The sequence below is a fragment of the Fundulus heteroclitus genome, chromosome 13, assembly GCF_011125445.2.
Source record: "Fundulus heteroclitus isolate FHET01 chromosome 13, MU-UCD_Fhet_4.1, whole genome shotgun sequence".
NCBI classification, from domain to species: Eukaryota; Metazoa; Chordata; class Actinopteri; order Cyprinodontiformes; family Fundulidae; genus Fundulus; species Fundulus heteroclitus.
In genome coordinates, this window is record NC_046373.1 from 36,868,715 (window position 1) to 36,887,264 (window position 18,550).

At 41.0% G+C, this 18,550-nt stretch overlaps 3 protein-coding genes and 1 long non-coding RNA gene across 6 annotated transcripts; 3 read left to right on the forward strand and 1 right to left on the reverse strand.

Annotated features, from left to right (window-relative positions):
- Window positions 1-1,350: 1,350 nt before the first annotated feature.
- Window positions 1,351-4,757, forward strand: agr2 (anterior gradient 2). 2 transcript variants are annotated; one of them, XM_012853696.3, is made up of 8 exons: window positions 1,351-1,437; window positions 1,873-2,000; window positions 2,074-2,137; window positions 2,215-2,267; window positions 2,370-2,446; window positions 2,592-2,655; window positions 4,424-4,507; window positions 4,605-4,757. In XM_012853696.3, exons 2-8 carry the CDS (start codon window positions 1,892-1,894, stop codon window positions 4,652-4,654), a joined length of 501 nt encoding a protein of 166 aa, XP_012709150.1. In that variant the 5' UTR covers window positions 1,351-1,437; window positions 1,873-1,891; the 3' UTR covers window positions 4,655-4,757. The 2 variants fall into 2 exon arrangements, with proteins under 2 accessions (XP_012709150.1, XP_021166885.1); XM_021311210.2 differs by having other exon boundaries at window positions 1,390-1,437; window positions 1,891-2,000.
- A 1,114-nt stretch (window positions 4,758-5,871) lies between these two features.
- Window positions 5,872-8,297, forward strand: LOC118565363. Its single transcript, XM_036145652.1, has 2 exons — window positions 5,872-6,887; window positions 7,204-8,297. The coding sequence occupies exons 1-2, from the start codon at window positions 6,479-6,481 to the stop codon at window positions 7,830-7,832; spliced, it is 1,038 nt and encodes a 345-aa protein (XP_036001545.1). The 5' UTR covers window positions 5,872-6,478; the 3' UTR covers window positions 7,833-8,297.
- A 1,419-nt stretch (window positions 8,298-9,716) lies between these two features.
- On the reverse strand, window positions 9,717-11,342 carry LOC118565364. 2 transcript variants are annotated; one of them, XR_004932344.1, is made up of 3 exons: window positions 11,079-11,342; window positions 10,232-10,429; window positions 9,717-9,758 (listed from the first exon to the last, which is right to left on the reverse strand). It is a non-coding gene; the product is annotated as an uncharacterized LOC118565364 (long non-coding RNA). The 2 variants fall into 2 exon arrangements; XR_004932345.1 differs by lacking the exon at window positions 11,079-11,342 and adding an exon at window positions 10,646-10,685.
- Window positions 11,343-17,842: 6,500 nt separating this feature from the next.
- Window positions 17,843-18,504, forward strand: LOC118565365 (DNA damage-inducible transcript 4-like protein). The gene has a single exon (XM_036145653.1). The coding sequence runs from the start codon at window positions 17,938-17,940 to the stop codon at window positions 18,487-18,489; it is 552 nt and encodes a 183-aa protein (XP_036001546.1). The 5' UTR covers window positions 17,843-17,937; the 3' UTR covers window positions 18,490-18,504.
- Window positions 18,505-18,550: the final 46 nt, after the last annotated feature.

Here is an 18,550-nt window from a genome sequence, read left to right on the forward strand (position 1 = left end):
AAGGCTTAGTAAAGACACCCTGGCACTGACACAAGGTTCCCTGCAGAAGGCACCCATCATGCTGGAAATCAACTAATACACTGAAAGTTAGTTAAAAATATGGATGTGAATGTGCTTGTATACAGGAAAATTATCAAGTTCTACTTAAAAGAAATGTTGAAATTCCTGTTTGCCAAAGTTGACGTGTCTGCATCCGTCTTCTCTAGTGCATCCATGGTCTATATGTACTGAGTTGCACCTTTGTGTAACAGGCAAATCAAATAAAAACCAGTTATCATGGAGCCCTCCAGTGCTGAGTCATCATTAGAATTGAGTTAAACTCCTCTATCCTAAACACAGCCTTGGATCTTGGATCTGAAGTACTCTTTCATGTTTGATGGAAGCATTTTCATAAAGGTTATTAATGCAGGGACTAGACTTTAAGCAACAAGCTGACTTGTCCTTGGATTTGAGCCAAACTCTTCCTGTGACCCAAGAACAAACTCAGCAACTTGGAACTGAGATAATCCATCCATCCATCCGTCCATCCGTCCATCCGTCCATCCATCCGTCCATCCGTCCGTCCGTCCATCCATCCATCCGTCCGTCCATCCATCCATCCATCCATCCATCCGTCCATCCGTCCGTCCGTCCGTCCGTCCGTCCGTCCGTCCATCCGTCCGTCCGTCCGTCCGTCCGTCCGTCCGTCCGTCCGTCCGTCCGTCCATCCATCCATCCATCCGTCCGTCCGTCCGTCCGTCCGTCCGTCCGTCCATCCGTCCGTCCGTCCGTCCATCCATCCGTCCGTCCGTCCATCCGTCCGTCCGTCCGTCCGTCCGTCCGTCCATCCATCCGTCCATCCATCCATCCGTCCATCCATCCATCCATAGTCTATACCTACTTGTTGTCACAGGGTTGCTGGGGGCCTGGTGCCTTTCTCCAGAGGTCATCGGGTGAGAGGCAGGGTGGCCCCTGAACAGGTCGCCAGTCCATCACAAGAGCAAGTTAATATCCTGATTAAATACCAATACTTGACAGGCTTTACCTTGAAGAGGCATGGTCCTGTTTAATGTGTGGAGAATCCTTTCCAGAATCATGCTTCCAGAAACCGGGACTATTTGGTGTTTCAGTGAACTTCTGGAACAACAAGTGACAGTTTGTGTTCTGACGTGAACCAGCGTCTGAAGTCATTTATATTTAATACATAGTTATACAGCAAACCACTGTTTACAGTTCTCAGAGTTTCTTTGAGAAAATACACAGAAATTTCAACCCAACAACTTTTTCCGTCAGAGTTCAGTCTGCAAACTGGGAATTGCAGTTGAGAAAGAGATGAAAGGGAGCAGTGAGAAGGAAGGGGGCGGATCCTCAGCCAACAGGTGCTTAAAAAGGGAACAGGAGGGCTTTAGCCTGCAGGAGATCCCTCAGCTTCGATCCGACACTTCACAAACAAGGAAGGTAAGCCTTTATGGAGAATTTTCCTTTAAGAATTTTTTCTGAAAGTCAGTCTTTGACAACAGAAATGTGGTACTTCTGACCGGATTCTTTTTTCTTTTTTTTTACCGGAGAACACAACTTCCTACATAAGAGAATAGTTTGGAGGTAGAGTCTCTATAGTTGAAAATAATAAAGGACAGAATTTCTGGGAAAATGGTTTATGGTTATTAGCCTCACTGGATCAGTGACTCCTTTCATAACTATGGTAACAGCACAACAATATTGTATTCATTCAGAACCCCAGAAGTCCTTCACTGATTCTCTCCCATTCAGAGCTCAGAAACACTCTAGAGTCTGATTGCTCAAATATTATGAGAGAGAACTTAAAGACCAATAGAATAAGGGATGGAGATTTTTTACCATTGTTTTCATGAGTCCTTGTATTGTCTCTTTAAGTTTAACTTACTCCTCAAGGATGGTGAAGGCTGTGCTTTCTGTGGTTTTGGTGTTGGTGGTTATTTCCTCCACCATTGCCAAATACATCCCAAAGACTGGCAAGAGGATCCCACAGACTCTGTCAAGAGGTGTGTAACGATCAGCTGAATGAATATGGAAGCTGACAGGTGAGATTTAAATGTTGTTACGTTGCGTTTTCAGGATGGGGTGACCAGCTGATCTGGGCTCAGACATATGAAGAGGCTCTCTACTGGTCAAGGTCAAGGTAGGAAACAGTTCAACTGCTTTAATGACCACAGAGCTTCTTAAACAGAGCTATAAATGAAACGTGCTGGTTCTCAGGAACAAGCCGCTGATGGTTCTGTTTCACCTGGAGGACTGTCCACACAGCCAGGGTAAGCATGGGCTATTTCTTTTAACATCATTAATGTATTGCTCCAGTGTGCATCATGCTTCTGTTCTGCTCCTGATCCTCTTAAAACCATGTCCTGTTGCAGCTCTGAAGAAGGTCTTCTCTGAAAACAACGAGCTCCAGAAAACGCTTGATGAGGATTTCATCGTTCTCAATCTAGTGGTAGGTTGCAAATTTATCAAACCAGGTTAGAGAGCATCAGATATAGATGCAGCCATAAATATTTTAGCTAAACAAAAGCTGATGTTCAGATAACCAGATCAGCTTTGGGGTCCTGAAAAGACACTTTTTTTTTTCTGCCCTCCAGTATGAAACCACAGACAAACATCTGTCTCCTGATGGACAATATGTTCCACGGATCCTTTTTGTTGGTAAGTACATTTCATCAGGATTCTTTACTAAACAACGGAGGTTTTACTGTGTTATCTACATCCTTTGGTTTTAGTACACTGAAAACCAAAGCGTTATATATTTGTTAACAATATAATTCTCTAAAGAAACAGCTAATTAGTTTAATAATCCAAAATAGTGTGTTCATGTGGGAATTGTAGATTTTAGGAAGAGGACATGCATGGATGAATATAAGCAGTGTTTCCTTCACTTTTCTGAACAGCCCTGGATCTCATAACAGAAGACGTTGAGAAGTACATGTCTGTTAAAATAATGCATTAAACCCCAAAATGACATTAGATTTCACTTAGATTTGTTTCTGTTGTATTCCATATAATCACTGCCTGCTCCATCTAGCAGCTAGAAGCAGAGCAGCATAGCCCAGGCTGAAGTCAGTAGGAAAACCTGAATGCTGCTTGTAGGCTACAGCTGATCACTTATACACCCAGAAAGACGTGAGGTGGAGTCATTTAACGGTAATATGCCTGCCAGCAACGAGGAACCACTTCCGTGAGCTCTTAGCTGGAAGCTCACAAATATCTGTTCCTTCAGCTCAGTGAAAATCAAAGCATTCATTTCTAAAAGGTCCTTCAGATCAGCACATTGATTCTCATTTATACAGTCGGTCAAATTCTATATGTAATCAGAAAAAAGATATTGATCAATAAACTGGGAAAATATAACAAATCTACTGGGGCCTGTAAGTGACAATAGTAAGAGCAAAAGTAAGCCTCTCTCCTGTTCCACATTTTCTGTTCTGATTCTAAACATACAGTTGCTAAAAGGTGCAGGATTCAAAAGAAATAGTTTCTTCATAAGTGGACTAAAGGGCTGGAAAGATGCGGTAACATAGAAATATCATATTATAATTTGATCAGGATATAATACAATCAACTTCATATCAGTTTCCTTTTTTAAAATGTAAAAGTCAAAACAATCATTTATGTCGATGAAGAAAGAAGCACATTTATTTGAACCATAGTGAACACTTTCTCTGACGTAAACTTCTATCAGACAAAAATGAGCAAAAATTCAGCTAATGTTTTTTTCATTATCTCCTTCAGCAAAATATTTTTACCATCAACCCTAAACTCTGTTTCTCTTTTATGCTTCACTTCAACTACTAAAAAAGACTTTAAACCAAGTAACATTATTGTATAGCTTTTTTGTAGTTTTATGCCCAATATTTACATTCAATTAAATCCCAGCTAAGACAGAGGACAGGCACACCATGTTCTGCATTACTTTCATTTTACATTACTTATAAACTGGGATGCTGTCCTATAAAACTAATTTAGGCTCCATTAACAAAACACTACAAGTTGCGGTAAACTGTTGCTATAATCAATCTCTTAAATACACAAAGTCTTGAAGCTGTTTTCCTTCTTTTGATTTATTTTCTATTAGCGCATAGAAAATATGTACAAATAGTGTCAGCATTAAGAAACACCATGAAGCACATGTCAAGCTCTGGTCCTTGAGCTTCGGTGTTCTGTAACTTTTAGATGTGTCTCTGCTCCAACACACCTGAGTCAAAGGGCTGAAATAGCTCCTCAGTCGGCAGTCAAGTTCCCCAGAGTCCTGCTGATGACCTGATTATTTGACTCAGGTGTGTTGGAGCAGGGACACATCAGGGCCAGGAGTTGATGACCCCTGCCATAAACCAACCTGCCAAATTGCTACAGATAATAAAGTAAAGGATTACAGTTCTTGATTAGTTCCATTTACGCAGAACTCATCTCTTCACAGACCCCTCAATGACTGTAAGGGCTGACATCAATGGCCGCTACTCCAACCGCATGTATGCCTATGAAACAGCAGACATCAACCTGTGTAAGTGCTTACGTGTGTATTCTGTGAGTGTATTTTGTGTGTACTGGGTGTATTCAGCTGAAATGGAGAAACTCATTGCGTCTTGTTTCTTCCTCAGTAATAAGCAACATGCAGAAAGCGAAGAAGCTCCTGAAGGCTGAACTCTGAGGACCAGGACTTGACCCAATTTCACCACAGAACCTTTATTTTTCTCATCTTGAATAACTTTACTGGTTCATACAATTTTTGAATAAAATCATTTGAACATAAATTTGATTTATGTTGATCAAAATAGGCTTGTTCATGAATGAACAAGCCTAAATTCAATTCAATTCAATTTTATTTATATAGCGCCAATTCACAACACATGTCATCTCAAGGCACTTTACAAAGTCAAATTCAATCAAATGATACAGATTGGTCAAAACGTTTCCTCTCTAAGGAACTCCAGCAGGTTGCATCAAGTCTCTCCAAGCAGCATTCACTCCTCCTGAAAGAGCGTAGAGCCACAGTGGACAGTCGTCTGCATTGTTGATGGCTTTGCAGCAATCCCTCATACTGAGCATGCATGAAGCGACAGTGGAGAGGAAAACTCCTCTTTAACAGGGAGGAGAACCTCCAGCAGAACCAGAACCAGGCTCAGTGTGAACGCTCATCTGCCTCGACCCACTGGGGGTTAGAGAAGACAGAGCAGAGACACAGAAAGCTCAGAAGCTCACATTGACCCAGGAGTACTTTCTATGTTATATGGTAATAACAGATGATCTGCCTCCCCTGGATGGTGTCACAGCTAACAGAACACCAGACCAGGTGTACCTACTATGAAGAAAAAAGAGAGAGAACAAAAAGGACAACAACCAATGCAAATTGGAGAACAGTAGGATAACTCAGCACTGTGAGAAAATTAGACCCTGATGTCCTCCAGCAGCCTAAGCCTATAGCAGTAAAACTATAAAGGTAGCTCAGGGTAACATGAGCCACTCTAGTTATAAGCCTTGTCAAAAAGGAAAGTTTTAAGATTAGTCTTAAAAGTAGACGGGGTGTCTGCCTCACGGACCAAAACTGGGAGTTGGTTCCACAGGAGAGGAGCCTGATAGCTAAAGGATCTGCCTCCCATTCTACTTTTAGAGACTCTAGGAACCACCAGCAGACCTGCAGTCTGAGAGCGAAGTGCTCTGTTAGGAACATACGGGGTAATCAGAGCTCTGATATATGATGGAGCTTGATTATTAAGGGCTTTATATGTTAGAAGGAGAATTTTAAATTCTATTCTTGATTTAACAGGAAGCCAATGAAGGGAAGCTAAAATTGGAGAAATATGATCCCTCTGGTTGATTTTCATCAGAACTCTTGCTGCAGCATTTTGGATCAGCTGAAGGCTTTGAACTGCATTTTGTGGACTTCCTGATAGTAAAGAATTACAATAGTCCAGCTCTGAAGTAACAAATGGTCTAGTTTTTCAGTGTCACTCCTGGACAAAATATTTCTAACTTTAGCAATATTCCAGAGGCAAAAATAGGAAACCCTAGAAACCTGTTTAATATGGGATTTGATGTCATCAAGACATGCCTGTAGTCAAAGTCATTGTTTGGATTCCTCATGATGTATGGATATATATGGATAAACAATTGCTCTTTTATTTGCCTATACAACACAGTCAAATATCAAACAAAATGGATCCAAATTACTGGACCAGCCGTGGAGAAGACATTACCATTAATTTAAAGTTATGTGTTATAAATTCATAAAATTTCACTAATTATCAACTATATTTTATTGCTGTATCAGAGATCATAGATTCGTCAGACATAGTATGTTTGTCTATTTAATTTGTAGGTTCATTCATTCATACATACATACATCTGTGGCGCTGAGCCCACCCCAAATCATACACACAGCCTAATAGACCTTTTTCACACTTCCGGGTTTTAAAGCGGATGTGGGGTTTGACAACTTCCGATGGCTATAGCGTTAGCATAAAAGTCTAAGAAAATGGCTCAGTCTCGGTGCAGTTGTTTTTGTTCTGTACCTGGTTGTTCATGTGGGGCAAGAAAACAGCCATATCTGTCCTATTATGCATTCCCGACGGACCCGGACCAATGGAGGGAGTGGATCCACGCGATCCGAAGAGATGAAGGTCCCAACTTTTGCATAAAGACAGGGAGCACTTTTGTATGTAGCCGACACTTCACACTGGAGGATTTTGTTAGCGAATCCCCCACCAGCCGCCTTAAAAGTGGAGCTGTTCCTTCCCTTTTCACCTGGAATAACTTTACTGCACCAGCAACAAGAGAGTCTGCTTTCGAGAGGGCTAAGAAACGCCAGTTTGTCCTCTCTCAGAAAGCTAGCCAGGCTGAAAATGCTACTGTGGACCATGATTATGTGGCACATCCACCCGCAGGTAAACATCAAATTAAGATACTACGTTGTATACATTTGGCATGTAAGATAATTTCAGTCAAATATAACTATTACTATAATTTTATTATTATGTTTACATAATTAAATAATTGCTAATTGACTATGTGGTAGTTATGTATTTTGTGCTAAATAACTACCACAAAAATGTGGTAGTTATGTAGCATTTTTTGTGGAGATTATGTATATACATACATGCTCCAACTCACATGTATTGATCTTCACATAAGTAATGTTAAATTTATATAATTAAAACTTCTCGCCAACCGCATTTTTTATTTTATTTTACGGTTTTACAGCTGCACTTGATGAAGCTCTGGATTACATCAAGGAGTTGGAGGCCAGACTTCAAAAAGTGGATTTGTCTACCACACTTTTTAGCCGCTACTGTGCCTCTGATGACCAGATCCGATTCTACACCAAATTTCCATCTGATTGTGTGTTCCGGATCTTCTGGGAGTCCATTGCACCCTCTGCATCACGCCTGGTGTACTGGACCAGAGCACAGAAGCTTGGAGAGGAAGCCTGTGCTGAAGCCAGCCCTGCCCGCTGCATGCCTCTGATCGATGAGTTCCTGATGTACTCATTCAGGGTAGCAGTGGGCATGAAGGAGCAGCTCATTGCTGACATGTTTCAAGTCAGCATAGCTACTGTCAGCCGAGTGACCATCACTTGGGCCAACTGCCTCTTCACTGTGTTCTCTTCCATCAACCTGTGGATTAGTCGTGAGAAGGTAAAAGCCAGTATGCCTCAGAGATTTCTGAAGTTCTCTCCAAATGTCCGTGTCATCTTGGACTGCACAGAAGTTGCTCTGGAGACGCCATCATCCCTCACCTTACAGTCTGAAACGTTCTCAGCCTACAAGAACCACACCACTCTGAAAGGGCTGATCAGAGTTGCTCCCTGTGGGTTGGTGACATTTATTTGACCATTGTACAAAGGCTGCATCTCAGACAAAGAAATAACAAAGGTCAGTGGAATCCTTCCTCTGCTTGAGCTGGGAGATGAAGTCATGGCAGATAAAGGATTCCTCATTGAAGACCTCCTTCAAGAAGTTGGAGCCAAACTCATCATTCCACCATTCAGGCATCCTGGCCAGTTCAGAAAGAAAGAGACAGAGGAGACCCAGACCATTGCTCGCCTGCGGATCATTGTAGAGCGAGCAATCGCTAGAGTAACGTGCTACCACATCTGGAATTCTCCGGTGCCTCTCACTTTAATAGGAACTGTCAATCAAATCTGACACAACTGTTGTGTTTTGGCTAATTATCAAGGCACATTTTGTGTTGCTGACTAAATTATTTCTGTATATTAATTGTTGTAGTGCTATGTAAAAAGTTATTTAAATGACAAGACTAAAAAAAGATATTCAATAAAACACACTTGAGCAGCATACTGTACTTTTTTTGGTATTTTCTTGTTTAAGTGGAATTGCAAGGAAAACAAATCAAGTACAATTTACAATATCTAAAAACAAAAAACCCTTAACTATTTCATATCTTATAATTGTACACCATACTGATTTAAATTATCCTGCAAATTAATATTGATCAAATCTAAACAACAATAGTTGCAAATACTTAAGACAACCTTAAGAAGAAGCAACTTTAAAACAAAGGTTACAAGACAACTGCAGTTAAAACAAATTTTTTTTAAATTATGCAACTGCCTTTTAAAGGAATTTGCACATCTGTTGATGTGTCATTAATACCATATATTTACAGTGATTCACACACCCTGAGATTAAGTATTTGAAATGCAAAGGAACAAAAGGGTCATTGTCATGAACACATCAATGAAGGTGTTAAAGTAAAATAAGTCTAGTTTAGATTTCATTTGATCAATGGAAGACTCATCACGCCACATCCGCTCAACAGTTATTGTTGTTAGCGTGTCCGTGACAAAGTCGCACCATTCTAATCCGGTGACTTGCCAGCTGACCCTGTACCTGCCAGTAATATGCATGTGAACGCCTCAAGATAGCATGGCCATCTTGAACCTTGAGGTGAGCAACCTGACACACATCATTCTTTGTGCTGCTTTTTACCTCAACCAGTCCAAACGGGGGTGATTCTGACGGATCATACACCTTGCCATCTGGAGTTGCACCAATATATGAGGTGTCAGGGCGAACAATGAATCCCACAGGTAGCACATTGACCTTGAACATCTCAGCATAGTTTGACGGCACCTCAGACTCCATCTGCAGACCACGCTTCATGGTTGCAGTTTGTCTAGTTGACCCCCTGATCATCCGAGATGCCAGTGCCGTGGCAGCAGACTCCTCCTCTGCACTTCCTCTGCAAGCATCACGGAAACGGCTAGCAGTAAGTCTTGGCTGTCGAAGATGTACCCATGCAGGACATTTGGACTGCTCTCTTGTTCTGGCCTCTATTTCATAAGACATTTCCAGGGACACTTGCAGAGACTGAAGATGCATAAGTTGACCGAGTGTGGGCACAAAACACATATTCGGAAAACTATGCAGCATCAAAGGACGAGAAGGGAAGTCTGGAGCCATGTGGTGCAGAATAATACTACCAGAGGACTTCTCAGGTGGGCACTGATAAGACATAGGTGAGCCCTGTGGCACAGGCCCAAATTTGGATGGAACCAGCTCCAAATTAGAAAGACCATCTAGGACAAGAGTGATAAGTGGTGGGGACTCCAGCTGCCGTAGTTTTTCTCCTGATGCCAGAATATCGGGATCTGGAAGCGGTCCTACAAACATCAGAAACAAAATAATAATAATCATACTAACTTTTGACAAAGGAAACATAGGTACAAAAAACTAAATCTCCATAGTTTTGGGCTTCTGCACCACCATGTCGCTGACAGGTTCAGGATGTATCCCCTTACAAGAAATAGACAACAAGATATGTCAAATTAAAGAAGAAATAAAGGGATGGGTGAGCAATTTGTTATGACATAATGGGACTGATTTGGCAGTTTAGACTTTTACCCAACTTGCAAATAAAACTAAATGATAGCAGTTGGGCCAGTATTTTTTTCACTACCTAAAAAAAATGTCCAAAAAACTATGATAAATTATATTTGACACAAGTAATATTAATAGCACAACAAATTTTATATGGTACTTATAAAATACAGGTGGTAAAGAAACAGAAATGGCTGCGCGACAAAATCAAAGGAGAAATAAATTGTTTACATAACTATAGTACTGTTATTTTAAGTATATATATATATATATATATATATATATATATATAAAAATCTGTATATTTAATTTAGTTTATGTAATATATTTAGCATATTGTAGGATATGACGTACCATAGGACAATGTGTTCCACTCTTTTTTCATTTACCTGTGTTCTTGGTCTGTGCCATCTTTGTAACTCACTAGTGCAGGCCAGTGCAGCAGGAACATTTGGCAGCTGGAGTTGGGAGTAGTGTGCAGTCTGGTAAAGAAGTGCAACTACATGATTGCAAAAACATTTACCAGCTGCACAGCTACAGGAATAATCCAACAATTCTGCCTTTTCTTTTCCAACACCCAGTGATATCTAAAACAGAGAAGTGTTTTAGCAACAAATTTGTACATCAATACATTTAGCATGTTTAGCTTTAAACACGTAATATATTCTAGTTTGAAGGTAAGGTTCAACAACAGCAGAAAGAAAACACAGATTATGTTGCAACCGCAACAGAAACATAAAACAAATGGTAACAACTGAACAGGAAAATGTTAGAATAAGCTCTAAGTAGTCCAGAAGTCGTACGTGAAAGTTCTTCAGCCGTCAAACATGAACAGGAACACGAACCAACGAACAAGAGCCAACCGGCTTTCTGACTGTTTTAAACCTGCAGCTTGTGTGGTTCCTCATTTTTCTTCATGGATCTGAAGCATCTAGCTCTGACAACTACCTGTCCCTCGACAATATTTGACACTACAGGCATGCAGAAGTAAAGCATAGTTTCAACATCAAGCATCATCTAGAATCTTAGAACTAACATAACATTCTAGCATCCTGTTTTTCACAAACTGTAGTGGCAAATAAATTTCAGAATGTCAAAATATAACTGAAAAGTTTAAACTATGTCCGTCTCCAATATTCCACATCATTTAGATACTAAGTTAGGCTTCATTACGATGTTTGTGTAGCTCATATCTTGCAGCTAGCGGTTAGCTCGCTAAGCTACGTCTTTTCTTACCTTGATAACTGTGGATATATTCTTCATGGAAGAACTTGTATCCTTTCACAGATTTGTTGGTGGGGGAATTCGCCGCAGCGATTTCCTCCGCATCCGCGAAAGAAAGTGTTGGCAAACTAAGTAAGGATGACGAAAAGCACCGGAGGAGAGACATTTTTCAGAGTAAAACAGGAAGCGCTCCAGCCCTTTCAGACGCAGCTTCCGGTTGTCGTGAAAAAGGTCTATTGAAAGCATGGCTGTTTTTTTAATACGTCAATAATTGTGTGCAGAGATCATTTGGGAAAAGGGTGAAAAAAGCAAAAAAATGGAAATTCTCAGTCAGGACTTGTCATAAGGCAGATGACCGTTCATACTGAGCCCGGTTCTGGTTCTGCCGGAGGTTTTCCTTCCCGTTAATGGGGAGTTTTTCTTCCCACTGTCGCTTCATGCTTGCTCAGTATGAGGGATTGCTGCAAAGCCATGTACAATGCAGACGACTCTCCCTGTGGCTCTACGGTTCCCCAGGAGTGAATGCTGCTTGTCGGGACTTTGATGCAATCAACTGGTTTCCTTATATAGGACATTTTTGACCAATCTGTATAATCTGATCCAATCTGTATAATATGATTGAACTTGATTTTGTAAAGTGCCTTGAGATGACATGTTTCATGATTTGGCGCTATATAAATAAAAATGAATTGAATTGAATAAGGTAAAAATAAAAAAAATTTAATTTTGGTCTCCCTAAAAGAGGAAGTAAATAAACATTTTAAAACTCCAGAAATAAATCCCACCTCCAAGCAAGGCTCTTAATACAGAGTGGTTTCAGTTACAGCATTACATTCAAAGTGTCCGGAATTTGCAGCCATATTGGAGATATGGCTGCAAATAATCAGGGTGCTTTAAGGCTACTGGAATGTTTCAGAATATTTTATGCTGTTTTTGCTGATAACATTCAGATAAAAGCAGCAAACTGACCAGATTGTACCCAGAGGAAAAGGAGTAGTGTCATAACAAACTACAATCAAGAATAAAAATAAAGCTTTTATTAGGATGCAAACTTAAAGCTTCTCAACAGCATCAATTATTATCTAGTTAACGTTTTGGTCTTCATTTGAAGTTACTACACCTCTGACAACCTGAAAGCCTTAAAAGACTTGAAACTAACTATATTTTAAATAAACAAGTAAGAAATGTAAATTAAAAATAAAAGCTTTACTATTCTCTTGATGCACAGGAGAACCTGACAGCGATAACACAGGGAGGTAGACACCAGCAGAGCAGGGAGGAGGGACACCCAGAGTAGGAAGAGAGAAGCAAACAGAGGGGGAAGCCAAAGTCTCACTGTCCTGCAAATTTTTGATGTTTTCCAAGTTCTACACACTCAGAGTCATTAGCAGTCTGCAGCAGAGCTTGATGATATACAGGAAACTTGAGCAAAACATCTGAAAATGTGACAGCAGAAAAACACATTAACAAGCACATTAGCATCCTGCATTGTCAGTGTATCCAGTGCAATACAAATACCGAGCCAACTCAACTGGCTCCTCTGGACGTGGAGGAGCAGCGGCTCTACTCTGAGTCCTCCCCGGATGACTGAGCTCCTCACCCTATCTCTAAGGGAGAGCCCAGACACACTACGGAGAAAACTCATTTCAGCCGCTTGTATCCGGGATCTCGTTCTTTCGGTCACGACCCAAAGCTCGCGATCATAGATGAGGGTAGGAACGTAGATCGACCGGTAAATCGAGAGCTTGGCCTTTTGGCTCAGCTCTCTCTTCACCACAACGGATCGGTACAGCGCCCGCTTCACAGCAGACGCTGCACCAATCCGCCTGTCGATCTCCCGCTCCATCTTCCCCTCATTCGTGAACAAGACCCCAAGATACTTAAGCTTCCCCACAAATGGACACAATGTTCCCTTGCCTGGATGCGGGTCACCAGGGCAGCAACTGTGCAGGTGAACATGGTAATGCATAGGGAGGATGGTTAGTCCAAACATGGCTAAAGAAGTCCAGAAAGGGAGAATGCCTTAGAGAATCATTTCATGCACATGAAAACAATTACCAATCCCTACGCGTACAGCATCTCACTTTACAGACAATAATGTCCATACACCGCAGTGGTGGTCAGTGTTTTTCATCCTTCTCCTCCCCACTGAACTAAAGAAGCTGTTTTCTCGCTGTGACACTGTCAGGGTTTGTTTATTGATGAACTCAGGACGCACACACGGGACTAAAAGTCTGAGAGTTTTTGTTGAAGGAAGTATGCTGGAAGGTGGGTGATGACGCCGGAGGATCAGGATTGCAGAAGGTCAGAGGTGCAGATGATGGCAGGAGCTGACGGCCCGGAGTGAGAGTCCATAATCGCTAGGTGGCTAGGAAAGCTCAGTGCTGCTCGGCTAGCAGGCCCCGTAGCAACACCAGGGCACAAAGCAGAGCTTATCCAGGGTGGCTAGTCAGGTAAGCAGTTCTCTGGAGACACCAGGACACAGAGCAGAACTTCTCCAGGAACAATCAGCAGGGTACAAAGTCTTTCAGAGCGACTGGCAGGACTAACCTTGAACGAGAAAGCAAAAAACAAATCTTCCAAGGCAAAAAACGAGGACTGGCATGAAGTGGTGGATAACAGAAGACGGCCCAGTGCTGAACTGAAGACAGAGGGAAGTTTAAATAGAGCACTAACAGGTGGAACAAGGGTCTGGCTAATTAACTAGTAAATTGTTATCAGGTGTGACTGACTGCTGAGGGGGTGAAGTGAAAATGACAGAAAATAACTGATGACAATGAAAACTAACAATAAATAAAGTCAAACCTAACCCACATGAGATGAAAAAATGAAAATAACAGAAAAACAAAACCAAACCAAAACTCAACCATGACAGACACATTCATTAAGTGCAAGCAAAGCGCTACCGTTTTTCAGTCGCAACGCAGGTTTTTTCCGTGCACCTTTTAAACTGCAGTCTGAAGCTGATGGTTAAGGTTAACTTGCAGTGGACAGTCGTCTGCATTGTTGATGGCTTTGCAGCAATCCCTCATACTGAGCATGCATGAAGCGACAGTGGAGAGGAAACTCCTGTTTAACAGGAAGGAGAACCTCCAGCAGAACCAGGCTCAGTGTGAACGCTCATCTGCCTCCACCTACAGGGGGTTAGAGAATAAGCCCACACTGATCAAGGAATCCTTTCTATGTTAGATGGTAATAGAGGATGATCTGCCACCCCTGGATAATGTCACAGCTAACAGAACGCCAGACCAGGTGTACCTACCATCAAGAGAAAAAAAACGACAGAGAGAACATAAAATTAAAAGTTGAAATAACAACAAACAACTCAAAATTGGGGAACAGTAGCAGAACTCAGCAGAGGGAGAAAAGTAGATCTTGATGTCCTCCAGCAGCCTAAGCTTATAGCAGCATAGTTCAGGAAAATCAAACATTGAAAAGCCAAACACTGAAAAGTCAAACACTGCACTGAAAAATCAAACTGATAAGTAAAATAAAAAAAGGTAAAAACTTATGATGATACCCTTATTTTTTGCTGCAGCTTTTTCTAATGAGAGATGTTTTCAGTGTCACTGCAGAGCTCCTTCAGCTACGATGTCACTATAATTATTAGGTGTATAAGCTAATGAAGATAATATTAATGAAGATAATACCCTTTCTTGTGGTCGACCATCAGTACTTGAACTGGAACCTTTCATAAGTTCACTGTAGGTAGATGACAAGGAGTACCGAAAAAACAGAAGGCCCGTGAAGGGGCCTTCAATTTAGCCCCACCCCGATGGCAAAACAGTGCCAGCTTGTAGTGACACCATAGCTGAAAAAGCTCTGCAGTGAAACTCAAAACGTCTCTCATTGAAAAAAAGCTGCATCATAAAATCAGAATTTCATCATGTTTTTACTTTCTAACAATGTTTGACTTGTCAATGTTTCACTTTTCAATAGTGTATTTTTCAATGTTTAATTTTTCAATTTTCAATTTGTCATTGTTTAATTTTTCATGCTAGATTTTACAGTGCCAAATGTCTTTTTCAATGTCATTGAGACCAAGGTACTTTTTATCAGTTTGATTAAACGGTATAATTCAACATAGAAAAAACAGAAACGATTGGTTTTCCCGTTTTGTGTTTTCTGCATATAAAACCAAAATCCATTAAACGGCTTGATTTTGTTTTTTTGTTTTCGCCCCCAAAACGGAAATACCATTAAATTTTCGGTTTCAGAAGTGGGCGTGGCTTTTAAGCCCGCCGGTCCGGTGCCCTTCAAAATAAAGGCATGGCATGGAGAAACTTTCGTTGTATTTCCTGCCCTCATCGAAACTTCTGTGTTTTAAATTAAAGCAGGTCTAATACATATATAAATATATACATATATTTAGATGTATTTATAAATTTTATAGCTACAGGGTTTACTCGGAATAAAGTCAACCCAATGGAGATGGTTTGGGTTGAGCTGGACCGCAGAGTGAAAGCAAAAGGGCAAACTAGTACCTCTTGAAGCTCATCAAGAGAATGCAGAGTGTGTGCAAAGCAGTAATCAGAGCAAAAGGTGGCTACTTTGAAGAACCTAGAATATAAGATATATTTAAGATATATTTGCAGTTTCACACTTTTTTGATAATTATATAATTCCACATGTGTTAAAGCACAGTGAATTCAACATTCAAAGTGAAATATATATATATATATATATATTAGGGCTGGGCAAGTTAACGCGTTAATTTCGCGTTAACTCATTAGACTATTAACAGCGATATTTTCTTTAACGCGCATTAACGCATGTTGCTCACATGCTTTTATTTTGTGAAGGTCTGTTGCTGCGGTGTAGGGGTTTGAATCAGAACAGTAGGTGGCGATAATGCGCCAATAACCTCGCTGTCAGCCAAACCTCGGATTCAGAGTAAGAAAGGTGCTGGCCGGAAAAAAACAAAGCCGACATGCGGAAGGCGGTGTTTCCCGCAGGAATTTGCTTAGGCGAGGCGGTGAGTTGGCGAACGGAACAAGTTTTGTGTGGAGCGGAGCGGAGCGGGGGGGGGGTCTGCTTAGACGCCGTCAGTGAAGTCGCTTCTCGTTTCAAAGTATCCATGTGTTTTTGCCTGTTTTTCCCTGCCATTTACTATATGCACGCGAGAAAGCAACAACAAAAAAACGCGTGTCAATGTCAAATAACCGCAAACAACGCAAGCATATCGAGTTAGCAAGCATTTCAGTTTAAAGTTCTTCCAGCATGGAATATGACAGAAACAAGTTAGTTGGAACCACTGCCAAGTTAAACTTTGGTATTGAACATAAAATGGTAATGCTGCTCCCTGCTGTTACCTCAGAAATTGTCTGTTTTTGGTAGATTTTTTCCTCATAAAGAGAATTCTCTGTCAGTGGCAATAAGCTTTAATTTATTATTATTGCTATTTTTTGTTTTACATGTTTAAGTTGAGCTTTACACTAAATATGTGTTACTGATAAGTGCTACAAATGTTACAACACTTTTGTTCATATGGCAGCAGAACATTAAAATAAAAGTGCTCTTTACACTACTTTTGAATTCATTCTAGGAGTTTGTAAATACAATGCGATTAATCGCGATTAATCAGGGCGATTAATCGCGATTAAATATTTTAATCGTTGCCCAGCCCTAATATATATATATATATATATATATATATATATATATATATATATATATATATATATAGATATATATATAGATATATAGATATATATATAGATAGAGAGAGAGAGAGATCTATTATTTTTTTCTACCTCACTCCTGTTTATATTGGCTGTTTTCCCAGATATATATCTAAAAAAATTCTCCCCCACAAAAATAAAGTTCCACACACAACACACCGTTTCATAAATGTTCCATTAATTGACTATGAGGTGTTAAAATACGCTGGATATGGTGATTAACTGTCACATTAATGAACAGCGACATCTGCTGGTCATTTAAAATACCTGTCCTGAGTGTCAAATTTGCCATGTCTGTCCTGTCGCAGGTAAATTTCTCTGATACTCAATAGATGACTTTATTCCGAGTAAACCCTGTAGCTATAAAAATTATAAATACATCTAAATATATGTATATATTTATATATGTATTAGACCTGCTTTAATTTAAAACACAGAAGTTTCGATGAGGGCAGAAAATACAACGAAAGTTTCTCCATGCCATGCCTTTACTTTGAAGGCGGGCTTGAAAGCCACGCCCACTTCTGAAACCGAAAATTGAATGGTATTTCCGTTTTGGGGGCGAAAACAAAAAAAAAACAAAATCAAGCCGTTTAATGGATTTTGGTTTTATATGCATAAAACACAAAACGGGAAAACGGCCGTTTTTCTGTTTTTTTCTATGTTGAATTATACCGTTTAATCAAACTGATAAAAAGTACCTTGGTCAATATGATCCCTCTTGTTGATTTTCATCAGAACTCTTGCTGCAGCATTTTGGATCAGCTGAAGGCTTTGAACTGCATTTTGTGGACTTCCTGATAGTAAAGAATTACAATAGTCCAGCCTTGAAGTAACAAATGCATGGACCAGTTTTTCAGCATCACTCCTGGACAGAATGTTTCTAATTTTGGCGATATTCCTGAGGTGAAAAAAGGAAACTCTGGAAACCTGTTTAATATGGGATTTAAATGACATGTCTTGGTCAAAAATATCATTATGTTTTTTTTATTTTTTTTACTTTATTACCAGAGGCCAATTTAATGCATCCAGATTAAGTAATTGTCACGATTTGGGTTTTGTCTTGGTTTATGTTATCAGATTTATTAGTTAAGTTTCTGCTTTTGGGGCCTTCATTCATTTTGCTACATGGAGAAAACACCTAGAACACAGCTGGAGGAGACGCCGGAGCTTCACAGACAGCAGTCAGGATGGTCTATATCGCCGCTTTGCCTTTTGGACATGGAGTGTCTGTCTTGACGGAGGAGGAAAGCGTGGTGGAGATGATAGGAAAGTACTTCTTCCAGCACAAAGCCCCGGGCCGCTTCTACAGTTCGGCCCGGGGGGGAAGCGTTGAGAGCTGCGATGAGAGAGACGGCGGCTGGCCTTTCACAAACGTGGACGCTGGTGTGGAGGATGAGCAGCGGCTCCTTCATCAGGACCTGACCCGGCAGCTGGAGTCCTGTCTGACGGAAGCCAAGTCGTCCGTCCTCCGCTGCCAGGAGCTGCTGCTGCCCCGCAACGTGATCACCCGGGTCGGACACCACATCCTGCGCTACGCCGCCGCCGAGCCCTGCGGGCTCCGAGGCGCTTCCATCAGGCTTTACGTGGAGGGCAAAGATGGCCTGAAGTCTGTGGGGAGCATCGTGCCGGACCCGGCTGTCACCCCGACCTTTGAGCTCTCTGTGGTGTTCAAGGTGGACAAGGAGGACGGCTGGCACATCTTCAGTTCTCAGCCAGATCATTTTCGAGCCACTTGGTGACTTTTGTTCCAGCGTTTCTTTTCTGACTGACGTGTAGATGCAAACCCGAGTGTTTTTTGAT

Excerpts from the sequence above, each read along its gene's own strand:
- agr2 (XM_012853696.3), top strand. The coding sequence starts at position 1,892 with ATGGTGAAGGCTGTGCTTTCTGTGGTTTTGGTGTTGGTGGTTATTTCC. Across the intron at positions 2,268-2,369 it reads GGACTGTCCACACAGCCAGG|CTCTGAAGAAGGTCTTCTCT; the intron begins GTAAGCATGGGC and ends GTCCTGTTGCAG. Across the intron at positions 2,656-4,423 it reads TCCACGGATCCTTTTTGTTG|ACCCCTCAATGACTGTAAGG; the intron begins GTAAGTACATTT and ends ATCTCTTCACAG.
- LOC118565363 (XM_036145652.1), top strand. The coding sequence starts at position 6,479 with ATGGCTCAGTCTCGGTGCAGTTGTTTTTGTTCTGTACCTGGTTGTTCA. Across the intron at positions 6,888-7,203 it reads TGTGGCACATCCACCCGCAG|CTGCACTTGATGAAGCTCTG; the intron begins GTAAACATCAAA and ends ACGGTTTTACAG.
- LOC118565365 (XM_036145653.1), top strand. The coding sequence starts at position 17,938 with ATGGTCTATATCGCCGCTTTGCCTTTTGGACATGGAGTGTCTGTCTTG.